Genomic DNA, 24,391 nt, shown 5'->3' on the forward strand with positions numbered 1-24,391 from the left:
TCACCCACAGGCACGGAGTCTAACAGGCAGGTGATTTTCACCAGGAACCCCCGCAAGGCGGTATGGATTTACCGGCAACAAACAAGCAGGTCGCGGTCCTGTGAGTGGGTGAACAGCAGAACGGTGTGGAGGAGCCAGGTAGCACGGGTAGAGACAAATGAGGCACAAGGAGAATAGATGTCCTGTAGTACAATGAGGAAAAGCAGAGGCTGTCACAATGGTGTATCCAATGGTGATTGATAGAGATACTGGAACAGCGGGAGTACAGCACTGGAGTATGCTGAGCTCACACGGGAAAGCAGAGGTAGCTGAGGGAGAAGAGCCAATGAGTCACCAAGGCAGTTGAGGCTCACAGTGATAGCGGTTAGAGAACTGGAGCTGTCACGATGAAGTACATCAGAGATGGTATAAAAGTACTAGAGCAGCAATAGTTCAGTACAGCGGGAGACTGAGAGTAAACTGACATGGTGAAGGTAACTCGTAGTAACAGCTGATGAGTCACAATACTAGCAGCGGCTCTGAGTGGTAGCGATGAGAGAACTGAAGCTGTTGCGATGAAATACACTGGAGATGGTAGTAGCAGTGCTGGAGCAGCAATAGTTCAACACAGCAGGAGACTGAGAACAGATTGGAACACATCAAACCACAAGGAGAACAGGAACCAGAACCACAGGCTACAGGAAGTGAGCTTGAAGAACAGGCATCAGACAGGTGAATCCAGGTGGTTTAAATAGTGCTCTAGAAGTGCTTAGCCAATGAAAAAGAGGGAGGAGGTCCTAAAGTGCAATAGGTTTGCACCTGCACAGATCTGAATATAGCTGAATGAATGAAGTTAGTCTGATGCTGGAACATGGCAGTTTCCAGATAAATGAAATGCAGGTAACGGGACAGGTACTACTTGCAGGACCGAAGCGTTACAAATATAAATGTGAGTATATCATGATTCATGGGACTAGTGGCTCCTAGTGGTAGTAGCAATGTTTCTAACAATCTTCTCCTAGTTGAGATCCCCGACCCCTTATTATAACCATCCCACTAGGGAGACCAGTCCAGCTCAAGTTTTAGCCCATCACTTGCAAGTTTTAAACCAAATGGCGCAGCACTTGATCGTTAGAGTGGCTGCTCAGGAAGAAGCAGCCAGCCCAGCCCTTGTCCTTCCTGCTGTTTCTGCGGAGCCTAAGCTATTGCGTTCATTTATTGAAGATTTAGGGGTTCTTTTTATGATGACTCTGATAAGGTTTCTCCCTCACAGTTGCAGTTTGGTTAAGGAGTATAGTCCAAAATATAGGTGCTTGGAAGTCTATTGCTTTTGGAATGACCCAGCTGTACATACTATAGTAAGGTCTGCTTGGGAGTAGTCCTTAATCAGACAACACTGAGTCCTTGGAGGCTCCAATGCATTTTTTCATTAGGACTGATTGCTGCATTAAGGAGAGGAAGCGGGACAGGCAGACAATTGGCTGCCCTCTTATTGTCTGCCAGTCCTTTTTTAAAAACCCCTACAGAATGGTGCCATTAATATGTGCTATATTCTACACTCCTGACTGCTACTGGTTTGCCTAACATTTCTTATTGCAGACCATTTGCCTGGATTATAACCACTCTTTCTGTCTGCCACCTGGGTATGGACCACACTCTGTCTGCCGCCAGCCTGCACCCTTGCCTAGGAATTGCATCTGCTTTCCCTCAAGATGCCTCTGGGTTTCTGTGCATCTGGACGTTATCTGCGAGTCTATCTTTTTTTTTTTTTTTTACACATCTCCCTCTATAGCGGGTCTTCTATATTATATTCTCTTTCGGACCACTAAGAAGATTTTACTACTACTGCTAGAAGGGAACACTTCAATTAGTTGGTTCTAGCAAACTTATTCTAGTTCAGGGCTCTGACCACAAAATATCATGCAGGTTTTGAACTGCCAAACCTAAAAAAGGGGAAGAGCAGTCAAGAGTATTTATGCAAAATAAAATGCCAAAGACGCACAAAGATGTAAACAATCCCTTAAGCTTTTTATGTACTCTTCCAATTCAAACTTGGTTATAAAACTGTATGTTAAGCTTATTCACAATTTTCACCCTGCTTACATTTCTAAAGTGTTAACAGCATCTAGAGGAGAAGGAAAGGACCAGGAAAGCTAAGAAAATGGATTACGTAAATTTTTATGCTGTATAGTGTTCAAAAAATGGAAAATGTTTATCGGTATCTTTTTAAGAGCAGTGACATGTGCACTATAAGTTTACTGATTGATCTAAATTGTTGCCAACCCTGTATCTCTTTTGCTTGTGAAACTGTTCAAAACTGAGAAGACTTCATCATTGTATATGCTACGGTGCCAAACGTACTTCCAGTAATTAACCAATGTCTGCGGGCCCTTCATCTACTCTCCTTTGCCCCTCACATTCACTCTCTCGCCAAATCCTGCCGTTTCCAGCTTCGCAACATTGCCCGCATTCAGCCCTTCCTCTCCCAGGATGCCACCAAATCTCTCGTTCACTCTCTGATCATCTCCCGCTTGGACTACTGCAACCTTCTCCTTATCGGCCTCCCCCTCTCTAATCTCGCTCCCCTTAGATCTGTACTTAACGCCGCTGCTAGGCTTATTTTCCTCTCTCGCCGTTCCACCTCTGTCTCCCCACTCTACCAAGCCCTTCACTGGCTCCCCTTCCCCTACAGAATCCTTTTCAAGCTCCTCACTCTGACTTACAAGGCCCTCGCCAACTCCACTGCTCCCTACATCTCTAACCTTATCTCTATTCACACTCCCTCCCGCCCACTGCGATCGTCCAATGATCGTCGCCTCTCTTCCCCTCTTATTACCTCCTCTCACGCACGTATCCAAGACTTCTCCCGCGCCGCTCCCTCTGCATCCAGACACACTGCCCCCTCTGCATCCAGACACACTGCCTTCTCTCACACTGCCCCCTCTGCCACGCTGTCCCCTCTCCTCTGCTGTCACGCTGTCCCCCCTCCTCTGCCCTCTCTCACAATGTCCCCCTCCTCTGCCCTCTCACACGCTGTCCCCCTCCTCTGCCCTCTCACGCTGTGTCCCCCTCCACTGCCCCTCTCACACTGTGTCCCCCTCCTCTGCCCCACTGTGCCCCTTCTCTGCCCCGCTGTCCCCCTTCTCTGCCCCGCTGTCCCCATCCTCTGCCCCCCTGTCCCCCTCCTCTGCTCTCTGTCCCCCTCCTCTGCTCTCTGTCCCCCTCCTCTGCCCTGCTGTCACCATCCTCTGTCCCGCTGTCACCATCCTCTGCTCTCCTCCTCTGTCCCGCTGTCACCATCCTCTGTCACCAACCTCTGTCCCGCTGTCACCATCCTCTGCTCTCCTCCTCTGTCCTGCTGTCACCATCCTCTGTCACCAACCTCTGTCCTGCTGTCACCATCCTCTGCTCTCCTCCTCTGTCCTGCTGTCACCATCCTCTGTCACCAACCTCTGTCCTGCTGTCACCATCCTCTGCTCTCCTCCTCTGTCCTATCACCAACCTCTGTCATCATCCTCTGTCCCACTGTCACCATCCTCTGCTCTCCTCCTCTGTCCCGCTGTCACCAACCTCTGTCCCGCTGTCACCATCCTCTGCTCTCCTCCTCTGTCCCGCTGTCACCATCCTCTGTCACCAACCTCTGTCCCACTGTCACCATCCTCTGCTCTCCTCCTCTGTCCTGCTGTCACCATCCTCTGCTCTCCTCCTCTGTCCCGCTGTCACCAACCTCTGTCCCGCTGTCACCATCCTCTGCTCTCCTCCTCTGTCCCGCTGTCACCATCCTCTGCTCTCCTCCTCTGTCCCGCTGTCACCATCCTCTGTCCCCCTCCTCTGTCCCGCTGTCACCATCCTATGTCCCCCTCCTCTGCCACGATCCCTCTCACTCTGCCCCACGCCAGGCGCCAGCCATAAAAAACAACAAAACACAGAAACTTACCAATCCGTCGGGCGCCGGAACCCAGCAGCCTCCTCTCTCCTGCAACTTGTTACTGACGTCGATATTCAGTGACAGCTGCAGGAGAGAGGAGGCTGCTGGGTCCCGGCGCCCGACGGATTGGTAAGTTTCTGTGTTTTTTTTGTTTTCTTTTATGTCTGGCCCGCAGCACCCCAGTGACAGCGCCGCGGCACCCCTGGGAGCCGCGGCGCACAGTTTGGGAACCGCCGTCCTAAGCATTATGCAATGTTAATTAAGCAATAATCTCAGGAACCATACTCATACAAAACTGCCTACTTTCATCTGTAGATTGTGATAATCTGAGAAACTACATTAAGATGTTTATTGGTTGTAAGAGTAGAGGGGCTATTTTATATAGCTAAAACATTTATCAGCGTCTCTACATGTGCAAAACAATTTGAGAGGAAGGGAGTAGCAAGATGTAAATTTTATATATATATATATATATATATATATATATATATATATATATATATATATATATTAAAAAGCAGACGTCTCTATCTCTTGCCGTATATGTCAAAAACACAACTGGGACCCTGGAGGCTTACGGTTTTGTAAAAGTCACTCAATTAGATGAGCATTTCTGGACTGACGGTTACAGGTGTTACGAATGGCGGCGTTGCACGAAGCCGCCTCGTCTCGCTGCCTGCTCTTGTCCTGGTCCTGACCGTCTCCATGACGACTGGGACGTTACATCTTCTTTTGTCCCGGCTGTGGTCAAGACAACTGTTGGGACGCTATGTGCCCGAAACACTGTGTCCCGGCTTGAGAGGCACCCGGGCGTGTGCACAACTATCCTCAGTTAATTAAACAGCCCTGAGGCTGATTCTTCCTGCTGTGCTCCCTGCATGATGATTGGTTCCCCTATGTATATAAGGCAGGGAGAACTTAGCCTCCCTGACGATTATAGTGCTCACTTCTGTGTTTCCTGATCTGCTGCTGTTTAAGTCTCTGACTCCTGATTGATTTTTCGTTGTTGACCCCTTGGCTTGATCTGGATTGTTTGCTGATTGCACTGACCTCTGGCTTGTGACTTGGAAATGCCTGCTCGCAGACGGCTCTGACCGCTTGCCTGTTTTTTTGACCACGCTGTTTGCTACTGTCCACTGACCTCGGCCTGCTCCTAAATACCAGCTTCCATTCAGTCTCTGCCCCCAAATTTCCTTGCTGCGACATTACTCATAAACTTGCTCTACTCTAGAGTTAAGACCTGGAGGCATCTAAGTACATGTGAGCACGACTAGCTCAATGGGAAAGGCAGCTGCTAAAGGCAAAGACCTCTCTTCCTAGTTCTGCAAGTTTATGATAATAGCCACTAGACGTAACCAAAAGTTGAGAATTATTACACAAGCAGAGGTTGGGGAGGCATGTTTAATAAAACCTCCTGTCGGGTTTTAAATTTACATAAACAGGTCTGTGTTTTGTATTGTATGTAAATCCTTTCTTACAAAAGGGTTTTGCTTTTTCAAATTGGACATATTTGTAATGTTTATTTTATTACATTAAAAAATACAAAAATGAAGTTACAACAAGCAGTACATTAAAAAACAATTGGTGGAATATACTTAGAGAACATACAGTAGTATACTATTGACGTTAAATGTTTACTGGATATGACATAATTGCTATTAGTTTGTTTAAAAATCTAGCTGGTTGCTTTGCTACCAATGCTGCTACACATGAGGTAGTGCCCACTGACCGGATATTTTATTGCTGCATTCTAGCCTGGAACTGGAGCCCAATGACAGGTTTGTGTGGGTGAAACATGTCTAGGGGGCACTATTGTATATTTTAAGACTGGTTGGCATATTTAAATTGCTTATCTCCATTAACTAGCAGCTTGATCTAAAACATTACTTAGTACAGTAGTAGTTTAGCTAATTATGAATGAAAGAACTCGCGTGACTGTAACATGTGAGGAGAAGTAACCTTTCTATTCCTAATTGGTTGATACCAGGGGAGGACTGGCAAATTTTAGCCCAGGGGGCAAGACTTGACTCAGCAGCTTATTAGGAAAATATTAAAGGAAAAGAATGCAGGTGGAGCAGTTACTCATCCAACGGTCGCCCACTATGGGACCAGCCCGGTGGGCAGATACTCCCCAGCCCAGCCTGCCCCTGCTGGTTGATTCAATTGATTGATGCAATGTTAATAGTAGTGTATCAGTCAATTGAATAAAGCAGTTGCTTTGGAATTGAATATTAAATGCACCTGTAAGTTCCTGAATTCAAATTGTAAAAGCTTTTATTTGTGCTATTGTTAATGTATAATATTTGGTTTTAAACATTCGGTTTATCTACTGCTTTTTATCTAAGGGTTGATGTGCTCGTTCATACCATTAGTATAATACTTTAGTGGAAGTCATTTACAGGGTTTAAAATGAAATGGCCTTCCTAAATTTCCCATCTAGACAAATAGGTTTTGCGGAGAAGGCGAAATTTGTGCGTGCTGAGTGGTTTAGCAAGGGCGTTCCTTGTATCTACTCTTTTGCACCAGAACTTCTAGTTTTACAGAGCAGTGCAGAAACGAGATTTCCTTGAACTAGAAAATTGTTTTAGGATAAATGAGTGGAAAGAAGGCATTTGTAGGGCTTTCTTTGCGATGCATGCTCATTGCCACTATTATCTTTTGATTTATAAATTGCTGACATATTGCACAGCGCTGTACATTGAGTAGATCATGACTAGACACAAATTATGATATGATCGGATGTATCGTATAAAATAAAGATTCTCCAATGAGATCGCTGTGGTTCAAAAGTACAAAGGTTTTATTTGCAAAATAGACTACAGGGAAAGTTTGCACCAACACAAGCTTCACTTAGAACGCTCTGGTTTCCAAAGCCAGAGGTGAACACTTTTATACACTGTGATGTCACTGCTTTTTATGTCTGTACAAAGATACATATTTACAGTATCAAGGTCCACATTCATAGGTCATGACCTCCCAAGAACTCAACACCTCATTGGTTGATACCTCTGGTTGTTGTTCCTGGAGGTGGAGGTCATCATTCAATGTGTGTCCCGCTGTTCTTCCTCATGCTCCCTCCTCTAGACCTGTATAAACTTGTTCTTTCATGATATCTCTGGAGTTGCTATGTGGTATATGAAAAGTAATATTCGCTATAACTAGCGTTCGCAAAGTGAAGCGAATGCTATATAAATAATACCAGAAACCTTCTCATGTGAACAAAATGAGACCAATTAATAAGCAGTTGGAAACATTAATTAGCTTTTTCACCACAATATATTTTATATTAGATGATAGAAATAAATTAAACTCATTTACATGTCCCTTCGTCCAATTATTAAACTTCAACAATTATATATAGTGACATAAAACAGGAGGTAAAGTTGGCCCTACCCAAATGAGCTTACAATATAAGAATGCAAAAGTACTTCAATTTTTCACCATCTCAGCACTGATTGTCTTGTCCTATACTTTTAAATAGGACCCATTCGGCACCACCATGTTGCACTTTGATGGAGGAGCGCACTCCAAACAGTGTAACAAGAAGCTTCTCACACACAATTGCCATCTGTAAGAACAGTTCTGCTGTCGCTCCCTGCCATAAATTAAGACATATGAAGCTAAATCAAGTACAAATAATTTTTTGTTTTTTACCTGCCCTCTTATACTGAAACAATGTTAACTCTAGTGTCAATAACTTTTCACACTTCGGGCCTCATTCATTAAGGAAAGGAAAGCAAAAAAAGGAGTAACTTTGCACCTTGGCAAAACTATGTATGCATTGGAGGGGAGGTAAATTTAAAAATGTGGGGACAGATTTATAATTGGGGTAGGGTATGTCCTAGATTAACTTCAAATTTCAGTGTACAAATAAGCTATCAAGTATTTGTGTGCTACATGAAAAGAGCAGCCAGTATTATCCTTATGTACAAAATAATAACTAATTTGCACCCCTTGCATTGTAACATGGTTTGTCCAGGAGAAAACTTGCTCTTTTTTTGCCTTACTTTTTCTTAATGAATCAGGTCCTTTGTGATTGATATGGTTAATCCTTAAACCAATTATATCTACTTTCAAAATAAAAGAATCTTGCTCCTCTTAATTCTGTTTTATTAGAATGAAAAAACTATGGGGCATATTCAATAATACATATTCAATGTGGTCTCTTATAAGCTCACAAAGTTCCTGCCTTGATATATCACAAGGGAACCACTGCTCCCCACAATGACAAATACATAAAACAAGTGTATATATCTCAGGTGCAAACAAGATATAAGCACAATCTAATAACACCAACAATATGCTAGTCTTGGTACTGATCATTTAATTGTAAATCACACAGTTCATATATTGAAAAAGGGTATCCAATCCCAAATGTCTTTTGTTAAAATAATGTCCCTTAAAGTTCATTTATTGTTCCAGAGAAAAGCAAGCCCTGCAAAGTATCTCCCGATGTAGTCAATAAATTAGAAAAGAAGGAGAAAAGCAGTATTAGCTATATATTTAGGTTTATTATACCTATGTGTCCGGAAAAAACAGACCCTTATAGAGCCAGTGTTGAAAATAAAAAATAGCAACACCACGTGAAAAACACTCAAGCCAAATGTAAAGCAATATCAGGGCCCCTTGTTGTATTACTCTCAAAAAGAATGCATAGTATTTGGAGGAAGTTTTGCCTCCACTGAAACCCGCAAGCCTGACTTAAGAACTCTAAATGTGATAGACTGGTATTGGCTGTGACTTAATAGGGTTCAAAGAATGTGCCCTAGCATTTGTTTTGGGTTTTTGGTTTGTTTGGTATTTTTTTGGGGGGGGGGGGGGGGTTTAAAAAAGGCTTGGCGGAGAAAATCATGCATGAGCGTAAACATGGATTGCAAAGTTGTGAATAACAATTAATTTGAAAAATTATCGGTGTCCTTATTTGAGAAACAGCACATGGATTTTTTAGTTCTATATGCTTTCATCATTATACACATTATAGGATTAAATGTTTTGTTTTTCTCAATTACCAGATACTGGCAGCTGTTTTTGATGGGATACTGATGACTCGAAACCCATTTCAAGATTTCCGAATACTTGATTCAGGAGTATTTGCATAATACTTAGTCCAAGAAGTGATGCTAATGAAGAGGCTTCACCGCAAAATATACAATTTATGTATTCTATGTTACCTTAACGTGGTTTGCACTGAGACTGTTTTGCATTGAAGTCATATTTGCTACTTTTTCTAGAATATATACAATTTTATCAATTCTAAATCTAAAATTGTTTAAGGATTGTTACTTTTGAACATAAACAAACAAGCGCACATCCCCTACCATGAAATAATTTGTAATGTAGAATTCATAAAAACACTATATTTATTTTAAAAAAATCTTAATGTTCTGTCAATACTATCAATGTCACATAAAATTGATCTATATTCAATGCAGGTATACATCAAGACAAATAAAATATAGTAAATTAAACAAATCATCTGTCCATAAATATAAAGTGCTAAGTGGTGTTACAATCCATGAACGATCCCAATGTCCCTTAGGTCATTTGATGATGAACTTCATCTATATCCATCAAGGCAATTCTTTGTCCAATATGTTAGTTTCCACAATGAGCCGTTCAAAAGTATTGGTAAATATCCTCTAAGCAAATTGAGCTCTAAGGGGTGAACAGGAAAATCCATGATGTTTGGGGACCATAGTACTTGTATATGAGCTCATCACCATGATATTCAATGCAGGGAAATGATCTCCTCCTCCCCACACCCCCCCCCCCCCCCCTAGAATCGTGATCTTTTTATTCCAATCCCTTTACAATTTTGTACCATGAGAATCATTAATTCCTTCACTTATACATTTAGTAGTTGGTCTGTGTGATTAAAAAGATTTCAAATAGAAAGCATCAAAGATTAAATGTTATATATGCCTCATGTCAAAGTGTAATGAATATAACTATTTCATCTGAAAAGTCTGTGCAAGATGTCTTTGTTGTGGACTAGATACTCTGATGAACCGTCTCTACTCAAATACCCCACTGAAAGAACATGTTAATGAACCACCAATGATAACTAAAACAAAAAAGAAATACATTTACAGTCCTATCAGTATCTCACAGCACGACTAATATAGGAACATGAATTTGCTATTGTATTAAAAATATATGCAAAAATTTGCCTTTTAAATTGCCATAAACTCTTCTATACAAAATGCACTGCTGACTCCAAATGCCAAGTATATACAGACTGACTTATAACATCATGTAAACTTGCTGGGTATTATGCACTCCTTCATCTACCTGATAGACGCAATTACTTCTAGAACAATATAGAGGTGAGATTGTTTAAATGTTTGTGTCTGCATTAGTGCTATAGGTGTGATTTTTGTACAGTGCTGGACCTCGCATTTAGACATATTGGGCCTGATTCATTAAGAAAAGTAAAAAAAATTAGAAATTATAATAACTTTACCCCTCGGTAAAACCATGTTGCATTGAAGGGGGAGGTAAATTTAAAACGTAAGGACAGATTTATAGTTGTGATAAGGCATGTCTCAGATCAACTTTTTAAATTTCAGTATAAAAATAAAGCAATCAACTATTTGTGCTACGTGTAGAAACAGCCAGTATTTAACTTGTGTGCAAAGTAATTTGCACCCCATGCACTGTAACACGGTTTGTCCAGGAGGTAAAAGTATGAACCTCTGATTTCTGCAAGTTGCCGGAAATCGGCGACTTTGCAGGGCAAATTTAAAGCGGTGATGGCTTGTAAAGGCAAACTTGCCTTTACAAGTTCGGAAATATCAGAACTCGGATCCCGTTCTGATATTGTTGAAAATAAGCTGGATGTAATCTCCAAACACCAGCAAACAACAGACACGGAGATAGCTGAACTGCAAGTGGATCTTAACACTTTTAAGGATCAACTGGAAGATCTAGAGAACCGCAACAGACATAAAAACATCTGGATAAAAAATGTTCCAGAATCCATCTCAGCAGAAGCACTGCCTGACTATTTAGAGGGCTTATTCCTCCAAATGATACCTGACCTTTCAAAAGACCTACTTAACCTAGACAGGGCACACAGAGCTTTACACCCGAAACCAAAATTAGATAAACCTACCCGAGACATAATTATACATTTCCATTACTTCAAAACTAAGGAATGAATAATGCCATTGGCTAGAAACATACAATCAATCCCCTATTCTGGATTGCACCTACAGTTGTATCAAGACTTGGTTCCTTCTAACGTAGAGACCTTATTAATGTAATAAAAGTTCTACGCAACCATTCGATAAAGTAAGTGGGGCTTCCCATTCCAAGTAATTGTCTCCAAAGATGGACGGAATCATTCAGTGAGAACACCGGAGCAGGGTCTTGACTTCCTTAAGCGTCTTCACCTTATCCAAGACTCTGAGCCTTCCACTTCAGCTTCTTCATCACAATAGAAGACTTTGGTTCCGGCCCCATCCTGGCAAAAAGCATGATACTTGAACACAATTTAACTACAGTCTCCTATCTTTCTTTGGCTGTCTCTTTCATGAGGTTTGAGTAATCATACTGTCTTAACTATGACTATCATTGTTTATACAAAATTGGTTCAATGTATCACACAGGTTCTTTGTGTCTGCTATAATACTTACAATTTATGTAAAGCTAGATTATAGGCCTTTTCTAATTTCTTAGACTATGTAACTTTTTGTTTTATTTGCTGGTATCCGGTTTAATTGCGCCCTCCTTCCCCCCCCCCCCACCTTTCCCCTTCCTCCTTACAGGGCGCTGACCAATCCTAATCCGGATTACCTAAAAATAGACCTGGAGTCTCTATTTGTACATTAGTTCTTTCTCCAGTTTTAACTGGAACCTATATAAAATAGTTCACAGTTCTTGTTTATGCTTTTGAAAAGTTTATGTTTGAATTGTTTCGACATCTTTTTACTTGATGTTTATATTATGTTATTTATATCACTTTGTTTTGATATATACCCATGTTGTTTCCCTCACCCACGCTTATCTTACCCGCACCCATGTGCCCTAAAGGTGCGCCAAGCACAGATTTTGTCAGTTGTCTTCTACATTTCCCCTGTAATGCCATCGCCCCCACCAATTTTTTCACTACCAAAGAGTTGGTGCCACGTAACCCGCTAAATCTCTTTTTTTTTTCTAGATCCTGGAACTCACATCGAGATCAGGACTGCTGTACATCCCCATCCCCTTTTGCCTTATGTGTCTTCCCTTTTCCACATTCAGCTACTAGACTCAAATAAAAGCTTCAACCTCATTGTAAAAGCGGAACTCCTCCCACATCATTATCCCCATGAGTCTTAAAATAATATCTCTTAATGTCAACGGACTTAATTCACCGAACAAGCGCACAATGGCTTTGCAATATTTTAAGCGAAAAAACCCAGACCTGATTTTCTTGCAAGAAACACACCTTAAAGATCCTCACCCCTCATTGGCCTCTAAATCATACCCACATGCTTTTTACTCCTCTGCAAACGCAAAACGCAGAGGTACAGCAATATTGATACACAGTAGAGTCCCACTGACTATTGACTCGCAGATATCTGACTCTCTTGGTAGATATGTCATTCTTAAAGGCACCTTAAACCAGAATCTCATAACTTTAGCCTCAATATATGCCCCAAACGTGCAGCAGGGAGTTTTTTACGCAGATTTCTTTAAGCAACTATCTTTACATGCAGGTGGTATGACTGTTATTGGAGGGGGCTTTAATCTTTGATCTACCCAAACGCATACCTCTGTAGGACACTCCAGGGAGTCTAGTAGGTTGAAAGACCAATTGAAGTCATTCAATTTATATGATGCCTTGCGAGTTCTATATCTCTCTTCCAAAGCCTACACTCACTATTCGGCCCCTCATGACCTGTACTCAAGAATAGATTATTTTTTTATTGACCACCTGACAACCCAGAAATTGGGAGATGTGCCGGTCTTTCCGTGTCCTGGTCTGACCATTAAGCGGTGGAGCTGACCCTGCTTTTACCTCTATCAATCGCGTCCTAGATGGCGACTTGACGAGTATTTACTCCTTAAGAAAGAGCATATTACTCCGATATCTCAAGCTATTACTGATTACGTTTCCCAAAATGCGTTCCCTGAGATATCACAACCTATTCTCTGGGAAGCCCATATGGCCACCATATGGGGTTTCTTTATCAAATTGGCAGCACAGCAGAGACAGAAACAAAAAGAGCGCATATGAGAGCTTGAGCAACAGATACAGAAAGTTACATCTCGTCATCAAATTAACCCTAAAAAGAGACTGTAATCAAAACTTCTTTCTCTTAAGGGACAGCTAAACCAATATTATCAAAACAAGCAGCTAAGACTCTCTTATGGGTTCAGCAAAAGTACCATGAAAAAGGCGACAAAGCTAATACTATTTTGGGGCATAAACTCCGTACCCGCCGTACTTGCAACAGAATAATGTCATTAAAAGATTCTGTGGGTTCTCTTCTCTATGATCCTCAAAAGATTGCCCAGCGGTTTCAGGATTAATATGCCGCTTTTTACAACTTGCATCCAACAACGGATGATCCAGCCCAGTTTAAAGCAAATATTAAGAGCTACCTCCGCTCTTGCCATCTACCCAAGCTTAGTAGAAGTCAGTGGACAACTCTCAAGGCAGAGCTCATTTCAGAAGAAATTACTGAGGCCATCAAAGCGTTAAAACGTCAATTAGCCCCAGGCCCATATGGATTTTCCTCTATATATTACAAAAAAATTGTCCGGCAGTTGGTCCCCATGCTTTCAGAATTATTTAGCTTTGTACTTGAAGGAGGCAAATTTGATGGAGCCACCACCAGAGCAGGGATAATGGTGATACCTAAACCGGACAGAGATCCAATGGAAGTGAGTAACTATAGACCCATCTCTCTTCTTAACGTTGATTTAAAGCTTTTTGCTGAGATACTGGCTAATAGACTGGGTACTGTTCTCCCTTCGCTGGTCCATCCTGACCAAGTTGGATTTGTCTCTGGGCGGCAAGCTTCAGATAATACTAGAAGAATAATAGATCTAATTCATATAGCTAACAGTACATCTCTCCCTGCTTTGGTGGTTGCATTAGATGCTGAGAAAGCTTTTGATAGAGTGGCTTGGCCATTTATGCAGCAGACGCTAATGAGCATGGGATCCAGAGGTGCATTTGTAAGGGGATCTCGGCGCTATATCATAACCCCACAGCTTCAGTCTTAGCGAATGGTCTTACATCTTTTCCCTTCAGAATAAATAATGGCACTCATCAGGGATGCCCCTTATCTCCCTTACTATTTGCCCTTATTATGGAACCTTTAGCAGCTAGAATTAGAAACAATCCGGATATCATGGGTATCCCCACGAATTCTACAGACAATAAGATAGATTTATATGCTGATGATGTTATACTTATGTTAACTAGCCCACATACTTCACTACCCAAACTTTTTAAAGAAATATCGATATATAGTTCTCTTTCGGACTACAAAATTAATGCTGACAAATCTGAAATTTTATATCTTAATATTCTTCAACATATCACCCAACCGCTTAAAACCACTTATAATTTTCAATTACAACATAATAAGATTAAGTACTTGGGAATTTACTTAACTAAGAGTTACTCGTCCCTCTATGCAGCCAACTTCCCTAGGCTTATTACAATTAGGAGTGACCTAACTCAATGGAATAAATTTCATCTTTCCTGAATTGGCCAAATGTCCTCTATTAAAATGAATATTTTTTCCAGGTTACTTTATTTGTGGAAAACGCTCCCAATTCAGGTTCCCCTGCATGTTCTCAAACATCTACATCAAATGGTATCTAAATTTGTGTGGGCAGGACGTAAGCCTAGAGTGCAAATGCGAATACTCTCTAAGCACCAAACCTCTGGAGGTCTGGGCCTTCCAAGCATAATAAAGTATTATCGAGCTACGCATATGTCACAATGTATCCTATGGCACTCATCTCCCCATCATAGAGTGTGGACTCAAATTGAGGCAGATATATTACAATTAAACTCCCCATGTTCCCTACTCTGGATATCATCCCAGCATAGGACTAGGCGTCTAGCCTAACTTCCGTCTGCTTGTTTCTCTGTTTCAATTTGAGATCAAGTGACCAGAGTCTACAAATTGCGATCCGATCATCCACTCCTTGTCCCACTTTGGAACAATAAAAAATTTTGATCCAGGTTTAGATCATAAAATGTTTCATTACTGGACTACACACAACTTGATTTTTATTTGGGATCTGGTCCCAGCGAGGGTCTTGCCTACATTTTCAAACATACAGAGAAGCTTAGATTTGCCCCAAAAAGTTTTTTATCAATATCTTCAGCTTAGGCACCTTTATCGATCCTTAAAAGCACCTCTCCCCACGGACCAATGCTCTGCTCTGGAAACTTTGTTGCTTTTCCCCTACTACTACAGGCTTGATATCCACCTTGTACCAATTGATTAATAATTTTGGTCAGCCGGAAAAAGACCCTCATGAGCTTGCCTGGAAGCGGGACACCGGGGAGACTCTGACTTCTAAAGAATGGTCAAAGATTAGAGCTAATATAGCTAAGGCATCTATATTAGTTAGAATAAAAGAAAATTCTTGCAAGATTTTCTACAGGTGGTATTTGGTCTCTCGTCTCCACACTATTTTTCCTGCGTCTAGCGACCGATGTTGGAGAGGGTGCGGTTTGCGAGGTACCCTGTTGCACGTTTGGTGGTACTGCCCTAAACTACAGCCTTATTGGCAGCAAATTCATAAACTCATTAATTCCATTACTCAGATTAAAATGCCTGAGTCCCCCTTATACTCACTTCTTCCTAGACGGCTCCCGGATGCTACTCGTCCCACACAAAAACTCATCAATCATATATTAAATGCATCTAAATGTTCAATTGCCGCTCTTTGGAAAAATACCTCTCCCCCCTCTCTCTCAGCCATTATTGATAAAGTTTGATCAACCTATAGAATGGAAAGCATCACAGCTCTCCTCAAAGACAAGCCAGTACATTTCCAGAGCACGTGGTCTTCCTGGACGAATTACTATGATGCTGAGCCTCCTTTGACAACCTTTTAACATTTACCCGTTGTCTTGACATATAACCACTATAGGATTATCACACATTTAAGTTACAGAAATGCTTAATTTAGTTTTGCCTTCATATAACCATACGGGTTACTGCTCCTCTTCTTCATAACCTGATACATGAAACAATAAGTAGCGTATCCTTCTCCCCCCCCTCCCCACCCCTAATACCCTTTTTTCCCCTCATTGTTTGTCTCCCCCCTCCCTCCAAGATATGAAAATTAAAAAATAACATTCCTGCTTTTCATTTATAACATACCTATTCTCCTTTTGCTACATTGAGTCCTTTTTAATGTTTATAAACATTTTGGGTTTCATATGTATATGATATTTTTATTCTTTCTCTTGGTATGTTTTATCCATGTTCTTTTGTAAAAACCTTTAATAAAAACAATTAAAAAAAAAAAAAGAATACATGAAACAGACAGTAATGTTGGCACTGCCAAAATGAGCTTTGAATCAGAGGGGTGGGGAACACCTGAATGAGTCTTCCTCATTCTAGATTCATTTGCGGATTTAGAGACTACTGCTGACTGCTGCAGTGCACTGCCTGACTTGCCGAACAGACTCTAATGTCATTCATTGGGACAATAAATATAAATTGTGGGTGGTGTAAACCCTTTCTAGGGGGTTTACCTTGGACATCTGCGCTTGACTTATGTGTTTTGAAGGTTGTTGCAGCCGTTACAGATGACCCGGTGTTCCAGTTCCTGCGCCTGTTGTTGGTTGTCTCTTTGTTTCTGCCATGGCATAACCTGTGGTGGGGATAAAGAGGGGTGGGAGAACAGCTGCACTGTTATTCTCCCACCCTTCTCCCACCCCTCTTTATCCCCACCACAGGTTGCGCCACGGTAGAAACAAAGAAACAACCAATAACTATAAATAATCGTCCTCATATGCTGCAGGATGATAATACACTTTTATTGAATGACCCAGTATAATAATTGCCATTGCATGTATAATGTAGAAGCTGGTCGTAACATGTAAGTACTGAATGAGTTCTGAAGGTAATTTGTGTAAAACATGTATAACGTGTACACATGAATCGGCATACTAATCGGGACTTTTTTTTTACTGGTAAAATTGTTAAAGATCTCACATTCATCAGTCCTCGGATAGCCACAACTAAGCACACACAGCTAAATGCGCTGTTATGTGCGTATTGACGCTAACCAATAACGATTGTCGAACCTCGAGTTGTGTTTCCAAAGCACAAAGATTTATTCGCAGATAAAAGAATAAATATGCTCAAGCAAAGTAATAGTAAATAGAGCCGTTACTTATCGCAGGCGCTCTGGATCCAGTGCAGTCATTCAATCCTGAAGTCTGGGGACAAGATGTCTGCCCTCTGGATCACAAGCTGCTGCTTATATACACAATCAAATACAGTAATACAATGAAGATGGTATGGCTTGCATCTATTGGTCCGGGTCTCAGGAATGTCCAAGGGGTCGTCAATCATTGGCTGGCTCATCCTAAGGAATTCAAAGGAGGGGGTCATCTTTGCAGGGGGTATGCTCTGCTCTTCCCGCCAGGATGCCTTAGTCTTAAGTAGTTCATAATTCCCTATAATTCATAACTTGCGTATGCACTCTGCGATTCCCTCGCAGAGTGAACCAAACAGTAGGATATGCAATAAGGTTCATTATGATACCATTCATGATGTTATTCCTTTAACCCGTTCCGTGTATTTCACTAATATGCATGTAACTCTGGTATAACATATAAATACTACTATATTTCGACATAACTGACTATGTGTTGCAACTACCATTAATGTGTACTATTTTATAAGTATGCGTGTTTGTGAGAATGTATGGTAAAAGACCAACTACTGTTGTTGCCACGTGTAGTGGATGCGTACGCCCTTTCACGCCGTAGCGTGCCCTTGTACGTCGATGCGTACCGTACGCATCTTTTCAGACAAAGACAACCAAGTTTGCTAGACTTTAATTGAAATGACTTTATCCAATTTACTGACTTTGACAGTTCCACCCTTTGATAGTGTAATAAACTATCACCCAATCACCGTTTCAAGTTCAGGATTGTACAATACTTCTCCACAGACCATGATCTCGGTATCTGGTACCACCCTTTCAGTCTCTTTCTCAGTGTTACTCTTATGAGACCGTTTTCCAAACTTCAACACAGTAGGAACACATTTGACAACTAAACCAATTGCTAAGATGACACCCAGTATAAGGAGAAGGAGCTTACCTACACTCGCAATCATTTCCTGTACCCACTCCCCCAGACCGGAGAACCATTTTGCTGGGTTCAACCATGAGAACCAACCCGCCACCTTTTCCCCGACCTCATATAACGAAGAAATATGGCTCTTTCGAAATTCCCATTTCAGCTGCAAAATTTCATCCATCTTCCGGTCTATAACCTCTTTAGGGTCATCCGTATTATTAGTAATGTACGTGCAACATTTGACACTGAACTGGGTGGCCAGTGTCACACAGTACCCACCAGTAATAGAGGTGAGATAATTTAGTACCAGTCTATGTTGCACCAACTCTTTCTTGTACGCTTGTAGCTCCCTTCCAGTATACCTGAAAGTGTCATCATACATCTCGGTGATATTATCTATTAGTTTGGCTAGGTCTTGGATATATTTGAAGTTTAATGTTCCCCGAGCGGTCCTGGTGAGATCTAGAGCGACCATAACTTGGAAACCAGCAGTTTCACTAATCAATTTTGTAGCTATGGGTTCCTCACCAGGAATCATATTTCTCTTGCCACGGTGTTCATACTGTGTGTGTATGTATGGTGGTGATGTAGTCTTGTGAATACCAACCATTTCTTCATGAATAATAGCCATGATTTCAGGAACCAGTTTAGCTAAGAAACACAAGCCCTTGGAACTCGGAGTCACCCAGGAATAGGCTTTCCTTCCACAAACAAAATACACATCATCAGGGAGAACATAAGGAACAGTATGCCCATGAATTATGTCACACAGAGTTTTGATAGAACTACCCATGCCTAGTGTCTCCATCTGCTCTAGACACGTGTCGGCATTAATGACATTTTCACATTTATCTGTAGAGACTTTTCCAATGGATACCTTCTTATGTTTGGTTATACGCCCTAACTTGTGACTTCCATCAACATTCCTGCCTAGTAGTGACCTTGTGAGTCTCTCTCTAAAATGAGTGTGGCGAGCCATTGTCTGATCTGATAGGTCAGCCTCCCAATTCTCCAGGCGCTTTGCATGAGATATGTTTAGGCACAGCAAAGATCTGCCTATGGAGTATTGTCGAAGCGTCAGACTAGGGGACCTAGTGTTATTGTACCTCCCTTCTATGGGCCTCCCACCCCTTAATTCGAGTACTTCGAATATGTTTAAAGGGAACGGAACTAGTCCTATGTTATGCTGCTTTTGAGGCACGTGAGAGCACACCCAACACTCGGTTTGGTTTAGTACCTTACCCACCAGGGAGTGATAATCCTCCAAAGGATGCCCGCCTATATTCAGAGTACTGGGGGACTGGCATCGTTGGATGCATCTCTCTTCAACTAGGGAGTTGCAGAACTTGCAGATACAATACTCATCAGACAATAGCCCCTCACACTGCCTCCGAGTTCCTGAGCTAGCCGACCTTTTCATAACCCCTGGACCAAGTTTGATAATGGGTTGCTCAGGATATCCTATTAACTTTTCTTCGGCCTCCATTTCATCCGTATCATTCCCAGAATTCTCCTCCGTCCTCCATCCTCCTTCACAAAAATAGAATGTCCTAGAAAAAGTAAAAACAAGGAAAATCCTGGAACAAAAGAAAAACAAAAACCGCCACTCCATCGCTTGAAAAGATAGTTCTGAGGCAACGTCTCTGGTTCAGGTGTCTCAACTGCAGGCTTTAGGTCTCCCGGAACAGGCTCACAAGTGACAGATCTATGTCGTCGGTCTGAGTCTTGTCTTGCACTTTCTCCGGATTATGGACTCTCCTGCAGTGGGTGGAATGGACCCAAGTGTCTCTCTCTGCAACCTTCAGTGATGTAGTACTGGTCAGCAGCACTTGGTACGGGCCTTCCCAACGGTCTGTTAAACAACCTGAACGTAAGAAATTGCGGATCATAACATAGTCTCCAGGTTCAACATCATGACAGTTCGTTTTTGGCATACCAGGTGACAGCATTTTTAGTTTTTGTTGTTGTTGTTTCAGCTGTCTACTCATTCTTATAAGATATTGTACAGTCACTTCATTATTACACTTTAAGTCGTCTTGTGGACTCACGATCAAATGAGGTTGTCGTCCGAACAGTATCTCAAAGAGGGACAGATTAAGAGGAGGTCTAGGAGTGGTTCGAATGCTGTGGAGAACCAACGGCAAAGCCTCAGGCCATGCCAACCCAGTTTCAGCCATTATCTTACCTAGTTTGTTCTTGATAGTACCGTTTACTCTCTCCACCTTACCACTGGCTTGTGGTCGGTAAGGGGTGTGAAGTCTGCTACTGATTCCCATGAGTTTACACATATTTTGGAAGATATCACCAGTAAAATGGGTACCCCTATCACTTTCAATGATTCTAGGGATACCGAACCTACACACAAAGTCTTGTACAATTTTCTTTGCAGTGAACACAGCAGTATTAGTGCCTGCCGGATATGCTTCTACCCAACCGGAAAACACATCAATACACACTAACACATACTTTAGATTCCTGCACGATGGTAATTGGATATAGTCAATTTGTATTACCTGGAAAGGTCCGTCTGTAGGAGGGATGTGGGATGGCTCAGTTGGAATAGTTTTCCCAATTTTTTTCCTCAAACAAGTAAGACATGACATTGCTTTCTTACCAGCTTGAGAGGAAAATCCGGGAGCACACCAGTATGCTCTCACCAGTTTGCACATACCTTCTTTACCCAGGTGAGTCAGGCCGTGTGCTGCTTCAGCCAGGCTTGGATAGTATGTTCGGGGAGCTACAGGCTTACCTTGTCCATCCCTCCAGAGTCCTGAGGACTCTTGATCACATCCCTTCGCCTTTCAGACCGCCTTCTCCTGCAGGGAACACAAATCTTGCATTTCAATTAGTTTCTGCGTGTCTAATGTCTGAAAAACCATCATAGTCTCGGTCGATACAGTCATAGGTTGCCCTGCTGCCCATTTAGCAGCTTCGTCTGCCCTGTTGTTGCCCAATGACACTGGGTCTTCTTCAAAGGTATGGGCTTTGCACTTTATGACGGCTACTGTTCTGGGTAACTGTATCGCTGTCAGAAGTCCTTTTATGTGTTGTGAATGTGCTACTGGTGTACCTGCTGCTGTCGTAAAGTTTCTAAGACGCCAAAGGGCCCCAAAATCGTGCACTACCCCGAAGGCGTACCTAGAGTCAGTATATATATTGGCTGATTTACCCTCTGCCAATTCACACGCTCTCCTTAGTGCTACTAGTTCCGCCACCTGGGCTGAGTGAGGTGGGCCAAGGGGTTCAGCTTCTACCACGTCCTGGTCGTCTACTACAGCGTAACCAGTACATAGCTCTCCTGTCTCTGTCTGTCTATGGCAACTTCCGTCTGTATAAAACGTAAAATCTACATTTTCTAAGGGGGTGTCACGTATGTCGGGCCTTGCAGTAAAGGTCTGATTCAGGTGTTCCATACAGTCATGTGTGTCAGTATTCTTGCCTAACTCATCATCAACCAGGGTCTCTTCACCTCCCACCCTTTGTGTCTCTAGAGACACATACGGAAGGTATGTAGCTGGATTTAAGGTGCTACATCGTTTGATGGTGATGTTTGAGGGTGCCATCAGGGCTAGTTCCCATTTTGTGAATCTAGCTGAAGAAACATGTCTGGTTTGGGCTGAATTTAACAGAGCTGATACAGCAAGGGGTGTTTAGATGGTTGAATTATGTCCTAATACTACGTCCTCGCTCTTACTCACCAGAAGAGCCGTTGCTGCTACACTTCTGAGACATTTTGGGAGTGATCTTGCCACATTGTCCAATTGTGCACTGTAGTATGCTACCGGTCTGCTAGCGTCACCATGTTTCTGTGCGAGGACACCTGCTGCACAGCCATCAGCTTCTGTACAAAATAGCTCAAAAGGCTTTTCATAATCAGGTATTCCCAATGCAGGTGCTCTTGTCAGACTATCTTTAAGATTAAAGAATGCTTCCTCTGACTCTTCTGTGTGTACGACATGTTCTGGTTTTGAAGAAGAGACTAGCTCCTGCAATGGTAATGCCAGAATAGAAAAACCTGGGATCCAGGACCTACAGTATCCACACATCCCCAAGAAAGTACGAATCTGCTTCTGGCTCTGCGGCAGGGTCATGTGTTGTATGGCCTCAATTCTGTCGGTTGTCAGGTGTCTTAGCCCCTTAGTGAGGCAGTGTCCTAAGTATTTGACCTTAGTCTGACATGGCTGTAATTTATCCTTTGCCACCTTGTGCCCTGTTTGTGAAAGATGAAGCAACAACAATTTAGTATCATGTAAACATGACATAAAAGAATCAGAGCACAACAACAAATCGTCCACATATTGAATTAGAACAGACCCATTGTGGGGTTGAAAGGATTGCAAACAGTCATGTAAGGCTTGGGAGAAAATACTGGGGCTGTCAATGAACCCCTGGGGAAGTCTGGTCCATGTGTATTGCACTCCCCTGTAGGAGAATGCAAAAAGGTATTGGCAGTCAGGGTGAAGAGGGACTGAGAAGAAAGCAGAACATAGATCAATGACAGTAAAATGACTGGCAGACGGTGGAATCTGCATGAGGATGACAGCTGGATTCGGCACTACGGGGAATTGGCTCTCAACAACTTTATTAATTCCCCTTAAGTCCTGGACTAATCTATAGCCCCTCCCCCCATTCTTTTTCACAGGAAAAATGGGACTATTTGCTGTACTGGCTGTACGAATTAAAATCCCCTGTTGTAACAGCCTCTCAATAACAGGATATACCCCTAGTTCCACCTCCGGTTTTAATGGATACTGTGGGATTTTTGGAGCTATCCTACCACTTTTTAGGTTGACCATGACAGGGGCTACGTTTGCCATCAGTCCAGTGTCCTGTCCATCTCTGGTCCATAGGAAACCTGGTATTTCCAGCAACATCCCCTTTACTTGAGGTGGACTTTGTTCTATAACAGGAGAGTGTAACATTAACCTTTGAGGGGTGTCCAATATGTCCTGTACCTCATGTGCAACCTTCTCGGGTATATCTAGGAACACACCATCTGAAGTACAGTATATGACACATCCCATTTTACATAACAAGTCTCTCCCTAGCAAGTTAGTAGGAGCCGCTGCAGCTAAGAGAAACGAATGCTTAGTATGCAGAGGGCCGATAGTAACTTCAGCGGGTTTAGTTAGAGGATAATGTAACACTTTTCCCGTCACCCCCATAGCTGGAATGGTTTTACTGGTCACCTGTAGATTGAAAGGAGAGGTTATCACAGATCGGGCCGCCCCTGTATCTACAAGAAAAGTTTGTTTCCTACCAGCTATGTCAACTATCATTGTTGGTTCTTCACTCTGACTCTCAGTTAACCTCACTGGCTGTAGACTACAGGTATGACCTGACCCCTAGCGCTGACTATTATTTTCTCGCGCAGCATTTGCTGCTATAATATGCGCGGGTAGCTGTGTGTTCTCTTACCTATGTGTGTTTCTCCGTGGAGGATACCTATATGATTCCCCCCTTGATGTTTCTTTCCTTGCTTCTGGACAGAATCTCCTTATGTGTCCCTCTTTCTTACAGCAAAAACATACCATGACCTTTTTACTTGAGTTGTATGCTTGGTATGATTGTGGTTGTGTGTGTATTCCTTCTAAAGCCTGAATACTCACCGTCATCAACCTATCACCTTTCTCTTCTTTTTTCCTAAAGATATTTTTGTCATGTTCCACAGCAGACTCCCTAAGAGAGTCTACTGTGATACCTCTCCAGTTAGGTAATGAGGTTTGTACCCTGGTTTTTAAATTTTCCCTAAGACCATCCATTAACACTCCTACAGCTACTTCCCTGTGATGTGGATCCTCTCTTATGTCAGTTACTCCGGTAAAGTGTGTTATTGATGCTAGCGTCCTAGAAAAATAGTCTGCTGCTGTTTCACTATCCTTTTGCTTAATGGTGAAAATCTTACTCCAATTTACTACTACTACTGGAAAATAGATGGCTAAGTGTTTGACAATTTGTTCTATATTCTTTTGGTTAATCTCATCAGTCAAGGTGTCATCTTCCTTCAACAAACAATCTTCAATGAATTTTTGTATGTTAGTATTGGGAGGAAGACACGCCCTCAACACTACACGCCAATCCTTATTGGTTGGTTCGTGGGCATTTCCTAAGTCTTTAACAAATTTCTGACACTTAGCCAACTCTTTTCTAGGATCTGGGAATTCCGTCATAATGGAACGTAATTCTGATCTAGTCCAGGGACA

The 24,391-nt window shown here is 42.2% G+C and overlaps 1 protein-coding gene and 1 long non-coding RNA gene across 3 annotated transcripts in view; one reads left to right on the forward strand and one right to left on the reverse strand.

Moving 5' to 3' along the window:
- LOC142107142 (tetraspanin-3-like) overlaps positions 1 to 9,658 on the forward strand; it is a 67,176-nt gene extending 57,518 nt beyond the window's left edge. For both annotated transcript variants that reach the window (XM_075190328.1, XM_075190337.1), the window contains exon 7: positions 8,920 to 9,658. In XM_075190328.1, the coding sequence (XP_075046429.1) occupies positions 8,920 to 9,006 (87 nt within the window). In that variant the 3' untranslated portion in view covers positions 9,007 to 9,658. The remainder of the gene's footprint in view (positions 1 to 8,919) is intronic.
- Positions 1 to 24,391, reverse strand: part of LOC142149706 (uncharacterized) — a 716,201-nt gene that overhangs the window by 359,785 nt on the left and 332,025 nt on the right. The gene's annotated exons all lie outside the window — the stretch shown is intronic.

The sequence above is a fragment of the Mixophyes fleayi genome, chromosome 1, assembly GCF_038048845.1.
Source record: "Mixophyes fleayi isolate aMixFle1 chromosome 1, aMixFle1.hap1, whole genome shotgun sequence".
NCBI lineage: Eukaryota > Metazoa > Chordata > Amphibia > Anura > Limnodynastidae > Mixophyes > Mixophyes fleayi.